General features: G+C 34.4%; 1 protein-coding gene across 1 annotated transcript; it reads left to right on the top strand.

Moving 5' to 3' along the window:
- Positions 1–5237: 5237 nt before the first annotated feature.
- On the top strand, positions 5238–7734 carry LOC106477680. The gene is made up of 3 exons (XM_013938220.2): positions 5238–5436; positions 5962–6061; positions 7437–7734. Exons 1-3 carry the CDS (start codon positions 5245–5247, stop codon positions 7514–7516), a joined length of 372 nt encoding a protein of 123 aa, XP_013793674.1. The 5' UTR covers positions 5238–5244; the 3' UTR covers positions 7517–7734.
- The last annotated feature ends 1369 nt before the right edge of the window (positions 7735–9103 follow it).

Here is a 9103-nt window from a genome sequence, read left to right as displayed (position 1 = left end):
GATGATGGTGAAGAGGAACCAAATATAGATATCAAGGCAGAGCAGGAGACAGACCAAGATTTGAAATCAATGATTGATTTTCTAAAAGCGAGTGTTGTGTGCCCTGCTTGGGAGAAGGTGTCTAGTCTAAGCCCTGTGACAAAGCACTATTGGGCACAATGGGACCAGTTGAAGCTTGAAAATGGTATTATTGTCCGGAGATTGGAAACTACAGATGGGAAAGTGATGATTTGGCAAACAGTTATACCGAGGAAGTTACGGGAAGTTGTCCTGCGTCAATCCCATGATAATTTAACAGTAGGACATCTCGGAATTAGGAAGACATTGAGTCAGCTACGACAAAGATTTTACTGGATAGGACGACCACCATATGAAGAGTTGCCTGTGAATATGTCAGGGTTTGAGAAAGTGTTATCGGAAAGGATGGATGATATTCACCATCAAGTGCGTTCAAACTTGAAAACGTCTGCTGATTCGATGAAGTTATCTTATGATAAGAGATCTACTGAACTCAGCTTTGAACCAGGATAAAAGGTGTGGTTGTATAATCCCAGGAAGACCAAAGGGAAGTCTCCTAAGTTGTCTTCTCCATGGGAAGGCCCATATGATATAGTGGATTGTCTCTCAGACGTGACTTTCCGGATAAAATGTGGTCGGCGAGGTAAGCCAAAAGTGGTGCATGCCAACAGGCTTTGGCGTTATCACGGTCCACGACATTTCGTTTGGGACGAAGTGAACAAAGGAACAAATGACGCTGCTGAAGAGGTGCCACCTGAAAAAACCAATGTCGAAGAAGAAAATCTACTCAGTTTTGAGAAGCGAAACGATGGAACTCTTGATGAAGTTACTACCACTGATGTCACTGTTACCGATGATAGGACATTTACTGATGAAGCAGATGAACCCCACATGAAGCAGAAGCCAACGAGACGGAGACCAGTACGGAAGAAGATACGTCCCATAAAATTAAGAGACTTTGTTGAATTGTAATTTTGTGATTGTAATTCTGTACATTTAATTAAGTTATTGTTAATTGTTATTGGGTTATTGTAAGTGGCTATTGTTCGGGACGAACAATACTAAGGAGGGGACAGTGTTGCGTCAGCGAGGTCACGTGACTAGTATCATGCCACCCGTTTTCTAGAACTATCCTGTTCCTTCGGGAGTGCTCTAGCATTTGCTAGATTGGGGGTTGTCTTGCATATATAAGAAGGTCACGGCGTGACGTGACAATGTGTGTAGGTGGTGAGTAATTGAACTGCAGTCAGAAAGTATTGTTGAAGTTAACGTTCGTTGTTAAAACGTTTGTTATAGAGCGACTGTTGAAAATAAGTGTATCGGTAAAGTTATATTTAGAAAGAATAAACCAGTTTTATTAAGTAAGGACTTGTGTCGCTAAAGTTTCGTCAATTAACGACTAGAGGTGTAAAAGGTGACTTTCTGCAGATTAATTTAGGTTGTGGCAATAATCAACTAAGCACTAGCATCCTTTAAATATGAAATGAGCTTTAAGTCCAATGGAAATATCCAATGAAGTCACTGTACACAGTTTGTAACTGGAAAGAGTTATAGCCAAGAGGAATCTTCTAAACATTCCAGAATCAAATTTATTTTTGAACTCTCCAGTCAATGAGTATCAGCTGTTTAACTACACCTGGAATAATAGAAGATCTGAGTCAATGGGCTTATCATTTTAACCTTTGCATCACTATGCTAAACTATTTGTTTACGGGCTCGATATGTGAAATGCGCTATTCACCTATGTATCCTAAACAATCTATACAGCTTACTATACATTTCTAGTCTGCACTAAATTCAGTGACATGAAACATGATAACAACAAGGGGGAGTTAGAAATACATTCTCTCAACTGCAACGGCTCCTGTCCGTATTCTAGATTATATACCAAAAAGGACCAGAAAGAAAGAAGTACAGAAGTTGAAACTCTTTATAATACTACTTAACATGTTTAACAGATGTAAAGTCTCGTGACCTGTACAAGAGGATCCTGTTAATCGAATGATACTTGATATTTTGGCATCGAATTGTCGTACATGACGGTCCTGAGGTTGACACCCTTGGGGTCAATCAAGCGGTCAACAATTGCTAGGATGAACTGAGTAATAACATTAGATATATTTCACATACTGTTTGGTACGAGTGATTTACCAACGAAATCCTGGTGTTATTCATTCATTGTTGTTAAATGCAAAGCCACAAAATAAGGTATTTGTGCTGTGCCCAACACGGCTATCAAAACCCAATTTGTAGCATTATAATTTATAATCTTTAGACTTACTCCTGAGCCATTGCACTGTTCTCATCATTTTGATACTTTAACTGTGTAGTAGGATCCCTTGTAGTGCTCCATGGTCAGTGTGAACAGTGGCAACCAGGTTATAACTTTCTATAAAACTAGGAGGACATTTTCTCTTCGCTCAATCTTTGTGGATCAGGTTAACGGAGTGCCAGTTTTGAACATCCATAATGAGTGTTAAGGTACTGTTGATCTGGCTTAGTGCTAAAAATCTAGCAATGCTGTGCTGTCCCAATATGACAGTGAAACACGTCGCATTTTAGAGCTTCGGGATCGATGGGATTGGTAGGCTCTGAAACATGCTCTTTTTTAGGTGGGTATCAAAATAAAAGAAAACTCATAAGATGTAAATGACCACATTCACCATCTCCTAAAATTCCCATTTTCTGATTTTACTTCCATTATCAGATAGGAATCTTAGTCATTTGTCACACATTTTTCATCCAATAGGCTAGCTCATTTTTTCAAATACTATAAAATACTAAGCTCTGAGAACCTGTGGATCGAAACCATGACCCCAAGATAGTGAATTTCTCAAAATCAAAATTGGAGATTTACTTATTGAGTTAAACAAACACAGTTCTCTGAGTTCCTAAAGAAAAGTCATTGTAAAGAGCGTCATCCTCATCATTCCCTTGTTTATGGAGGGCCTTCGAAAGATAGCTACACCTGTATATTTTACTGTCTCTGGAATCTAAACACATTTGTTCTGCATGGTGATACGTGAAGAGTCTAATCAACAATGGCATATTATGTGTCAGGAGACTCATAAGAATGAAAAATTTAAGTTTACACAAGTTCTCACTTTGATGCTTACACTACTAAGTCTGTCTTCCAATGTGAAAGCAGTGATTCTATAACGCGTGACCACATATGTGTAACCATCTTCACTATCAGATAATTAACGTCTATATAAATAACATCTGAGGAAAGGAATATGGTAACACTTTCCACAGTGGAGTAACGTTGTCACTGTTGGAGGACATCTGTCTCTGTTTTACCTAAAAGAGTATTTCTTTGGCCCCTTAAGGGCTTTCGTACGCTTCATGGGAAAGTATATTGATAAATGAATGTCTACTACATTACAGTACCAACAACAATTCCAAGGTACGAGACCATTATTTCGTCCTATCTATGCTGATTTGAATCTCATCCATCTAATGGGAACATGTGCCTTCTATTTAGGGCAGGTTTCATGTATACCTTCTCTGCAATAAATGTGGTCCAAAATTAAACCGAAATGGCTCCCAATATAACTCTCCTATATATTATAGGCAAATATGGCCATACCATCACAGTAGAACTGTCGAAGTCATCACCTGAATTTAGATGACATCAAAATTTTCATTGATTCTTAATATCTGCTATGTGTATCTACTTACATGAGACTTTCTTGAAACCTTTCGATAGTTTCATCATTTGACAGTAATCACTCTAGAGAAAGGAGAAATTGTGTGATGGATTGGTTCATTAGTAGCATGTTAGTTGACCAGCGTTCTCCCTCAGTAAATATAATTGCTTACAATACCATTGGAAGCCAATGTTATCAATATTTTCATACTATCACACTATTCTCTCTTTACCCGTCACCATGAGCAGCTTTTTATCAAGCAAACTTGGATGATCTTCTTGAGCAGTTCTGTCTTTGTACATTACACTGAGAAAATTAAATTAACACAATTCACTTTGGTGTGTCAGAGAGATTATGTTGTGAAATCACAACCTTCCTCTCCTCAGTGCTTTTCAATATACATTTTTTCTATGTCTCAAGTCAGATGTTTCCTGCTATTTACCTTTCAATTTTTCATCCTCTTTTTTTTCCTTTTCCTTGGAAGATGGGCATTGACCAATGTGTTACTTCATATGACCTCTCCTAACTCATTCACTTATTTTCATTTGCAAAATAGACTGATCACGTGATGTATTGCAGTTATTGGTTTTTAGCTTTATATTTGTAGAAATGTAGTAACAGTAACGTGCTCCACATTCTGGACTATAAGTCGTCCAAATCCCATTATTCTGTCAGATAAAAGTAACACAAACGTTGGTGGTGAGGGAGGTTGACAAGATGCCTTTGCTATGGTCTATAGCTTTGAAATTTTAAATAGCTTTATGCTGTGAAAATCCTGTAACAGTGTGTTTCTTATTGAAGGACAAAGACTTGAAGACAGACGGCATTGTTGGGAACTAAGAATTTAACCAGAATTGACGTTACTCGAACACTATTTCCAGTGGCAGCTTTTCGTAACTGCCCAATGGAAAAATATTTATATGTTTATAAATGTCTATAAAAAATGTTTATTCGTAAATTTATTTCTTTTACCCACTCATCATTAAATTACAATGTTCTCTCTTATGAAGGTGGCTAGCATGGCCTGGTGGTTACGGCGATCGACTTACGGGTTTGAAACCACTTCATTAAACGTGCTATGCGGGAGTTATAATGTGATGGTCGATTTCACTATTTGTTACCTTCCCTTTAGTCTATCACCGCTATATTAGAGACGATCAGCACAAATAGCCCTCGAATAGCTTTTCGCGAAATTCCAAACAAACTAAATTTATTAGGGAAGAATGAATTGGAGCACCAAACTTTGTCCGGTCATTTCTTTTGTTCTTTTTTCGTCTGTAAGTTAACTAATTAATTAAGATATTTTTGAATTTTTTCAGAGCTAGAGACGAAGCATTTATAACTGTGAAGTTATCATTCGAATCATTGCCAGTCGTTTTTAGTTTTTCCTAAGAAAACATTCTGTGTTTCATTTGTAATACAGTGAAAAATGGCCAAATACAATCTCGTAATGTTTGTAGATTAATTCTCCTTTTATTAATTGTCTATTGTTTATTCATTTTCTAATTTCCAAACAATTAAAATCAAGTTCAATTTATGCTTTTTCTAAAATATGCAGTCAACAAGCTTGATTTTCATGGGACTGAAGACAATACTACTGTATACACTAGTAGCGACACCTCACGGTGGAAAAATGATGTTCATAATCTGGATTGGTGGACTATATGCTACGTTTCCTGTTGAATTAGTGTGCATTTCTGCCACTGTTGCTGAAGTATTTGGGAAGAAACACACAGCTATGATTTATGGAATGATCTACTTTGTAGCAGTAAGTAATAAATATGATACTGTGTACGTTTAACTCAATAACAAACTACAAGATTTATCTGTATTTTTAATAATGCCGAAAATTATTATTCAAGCAACGAACAGAATAACTTCATCTGCATAGTATCTATTAACTCCTGAGAGTTACTTCAATCTTCTTGATATTTTTGATAGACATTTAACTGCTCAGTGACAATATAGTTTCTTCTGTTTGATACTTCAGTCTAAATATATATAGAAAGAGCTATATCTTTATTCTTGAAACATCTAACTTCTGAGTGAGTGTGTATTTCCTTCTGGCCATTACTTTAGCCTACTAATATTTTTACTTAATAACCATCTAATGCTAAGTGATCATATATATTTATTCTTCTAGCTGATACTTCAATCTTCTCAATAATATATTTACTTGTTAACCTTCTGGCTGCTGAGTTACAACGGACTTTCTTGTAGCTGGTACATCAGATTACAGATATATTTATTTGTTATCCATCTAACTGCTTAGTTATCTTGTATCTTCATGTAGGGTACTTCTGTTATTATCTGGCCTCTGATGTTTCAAGTAATTATTCCGTACTTCGGATGGTTTGGAACATTTTGTTTGATTGGGAGTATTTCGTTTATTGGTAAGTTATGATAGTTTGTATGGAATAAATTAAAAAAATTGTGTTCATTTTTACTGTATTTTAAAATATATTCAGTTATTTTATATCGCTATAATAACAAATGTAGTGGTTTTTTAAATAAATTATAGTTCACCAGTACTAAAAGTAAATAAATTTAACTGAGTCAAATTATTTTTGGATTAAATGCCACATATTTCATATCTTCAAGGTCATTACCAAAATGTTATGAAATCAGACATTCTCTGAACAGTAAAGATGAAGTCGTTCCAAAAATAGTGATGTCTAGAAATGGCAAGACGTCATAAAAGTTTTATAGCAAACTATAATCGGTATTGGATTCACATAATAAACATAAACTAAAGTTATTTTTGCAACTTTAAATTTTCTAACGTGGTTTTCCGAAATTTTATAGAATAAATAATGTACATTCTTTGTTGTCAAAGCATATAAATGACGTGTATTTACTTTCTGTGCTACTTGTACTTAAGATAATTGGGCTTAGAAACCTAACCTATTGCACACTGTCGTAAATTGTTGAAGGTTTGCGTTACAAATGATGATCAACAATACTAGGACTAACGTAAAGTCAATGTACGTGTACAGTAAGGGCGATTGCTAAGCACAGCTACAAATATTTTACAGAGTGACTGATTCATTCTACTCTACGCACTTTTTCGTATTCATAATCTATCTTCGAATGTACAAGATCACATGTTACTAAAACCTTAGAGCACTCTAGCCCTATCTTAACGTCAACATTAACGACCCGCAGCTCCCTCTCACTAACAAACAAATTACAATATTAAAAATCATACCTTAAACAGTTAGATTCTAGTCCCTAGTGTTCAGTAAGAAAAATAATCGATAGTAATAGGTTAATAATTTACTGCTAAATAAAACTAGTTAATAGACAATAGTTAATACAAAGAAGATTTGTAAGAGTAATTTGTAAATAAAACTATTTCCACATGATGAATCTATGAGTATGTTTAATAATTAAAAATACTATTTATATAATTTCAAAATTTCTCTAGTTACTTGTGTGAAGAAACATTTTATGACGTGTGAAGTTAAGTGTTCTTTTAAATTTGACCGAAAACTTTAGACGTGTTGAATATTACATTGTATATATAAAAAAACGACACCATTAAATTGTAATAAACTATCAGTGTCACAATTTTGAAAACTAACGGACTAGTGTTTCTCTCTCTCTCTTGTACGATCTTGTATACATATAATACTTATGCCTGTTTTAGTTACATGTTTCTAAATTTTTTAATTCAGACCTAACACATGTATCATCCCTATTCACCAAAACCATGCATAATTTTTGTTGTTTAGTATGGAAACTTTCCCTGTTTTATTCTCTATACAGGTTTTCTTACGTCAATGGTTTTTCCTGAAAAACATCACACACAACCAACAAATCTGACAGTTTGTAATGAAGAAAAATAACAAGTCTTTTATGGGACTGTTGTATTACGGAAATGAACCAATCATAGTCCGTATCACTTCATTATTTACAGTCCATACTTCTGATTGGATATATAAGATGTATTTAAATAAAGAAGATTAACTCTTGTGTTTTCCTTTCCTCCATAAAGTTTATTTAACTGTTGTCATAGCAACGTGTGTTTTACTTTTGATCCTATTTGTTGTGGTTATGGAAATTAAGCTGAGTTGTTGTTGAAAAACTTTATTATAAACTTGTAAAAACTGTTATTACACTATTTTTTTATATAAATAATTGTAATAAAGCATTAATAATGTCATGTGGCTGTGTTTTGTCCACTATATCTTTCCGTTAATTTTTGGACCGGTCGTGTCCATGTATTTTGCATGCCCGGACTGTGAATCTTAGGGTTCATGGTTTACGTACTTCCCGCGTAAACATGCTATTTTATTTTTTTTCATATTCAACCATCATGGTTTATTAACTTCCAGTAAACCTATTTGACTCAGAAGAAAGCCTGACGTGTCTTCCAAAGTACTTTATTTATTTATGGTTCATTACATATCGTAGACCCTAAGCCTGACATACCAAATGGTAAATGATTATGATCATTTCCAACATCTTTTATTCTTCTAAGGTTGTTTGAGATCAGAAACAAAAAGAAGATAAGAGAAACCCGATAATAAAGTATCAGTTTATAAATTTTTAGGTAAGAAATCCCCCTCTCTATAGGAATATATATGTTTTATTCTCTATAGAACCTATAGCCAAGTAGTTATTAATTTACCGGATACATGTATGTGTGTGTGGTGTGGTGGAGGTATTTCTCTCTTCATTTAAGCCTCTCCAACCGATATTTTAAATTTCTAAGAGAATTTAACGGTAAGTTAAAATTCTAGATACGTTGCATCATTCATTCAGTACGATGTATAAATAACAAGGGCTATCTTTATATAGTTGTCTCTAATTTTTAACTCCTGTCATTATTATAGCGACGACCCTAAAGTGTGACGTTGATATTTTAAGGACGGTAATTACTGTATCAGTCCCATCCTGGACAGACCCAGTAACAAACTACAACCAAAACTGAAAGGATCAAGTTCTGACATTGCAACAAAACTGACCAATCAGCATACAAAATAGCACGTGAGTTAAAAACCTGATATTTTTACTCAAACTGATTAAATTGTTTATCTATTTTTTTTGAGATAGTAACAGTGATTATATTTTATGGTGATTTTAATTCAGTTCGTTCCCTAATGGATAAGTATTCATGTAGTTTTGTTAACTGATGGGATAAAGCAACTGAAATATTAAGTTATGTACATGTTTTTTCTCTAAATTAAATTGTTTTTCTCAATAATATAAATCCCCCACACAAAGACTTTATACCAAACATTAAGGCGATGATTATACCATACTCTACCAAGACATAGATAACACACATTAACTCGTTAGTTATGCCAAATATTCCAAGATGTACCATAAAATATAGTTGTATCATATATAACACTTGTAACGTTTAGAACAGTCTCCTGTATGGAACTAAGTCGTGCACCAAAGTATTATCAAGTTCAGGTCTATAGTTA

Source organism: Limulus polyphemus, unplaced genomic scaffold (assembly GCF_000517525.1).
Source record: "Limulus polyphemus unplaced genomic scaffold, Limulus_polyphemus-2.1.2 Scaffold76965, whole genome shotgun sequence".
Lineage (NCBI taxonomy): Eukaryota > Metazoa > Arthropoda > Merostomata > Xiphosura > Limulidae > Limulus > Limulus polyphemus.
Note: the sequence above shows the minus strand (reverse complement) of the source record. Positions and strands in the feature narration are given on the sequence as shown.

What these genes read in the sequence shown, in the direction of transcription:
- LOC106477680 (XM_013938220.2), top strand. Translation starts at nt 5,245, where the DNA reads ATGGGACTGAAGACAATACTACTGTATACACTAGTAGCGACACCTCAC. An exon ending in GAATGATCTACTTTGTAGCA is followed by an intron (nt 5,437 to 5,961) that starts GTAAGTAATAAA and finishes ATCTTCATGTAG; the next exon opens with GGTACTTCTGTTATTATCTG. An exon ending in TGGGAGTATTTCGTTTATTG is followed by an intron (nt 6,062 to 7,436) that starts GTAAGTTATGAT and finishes TTCTCTATACAG; the next exon opens with GTTTTCTTACGTCAATGGTT.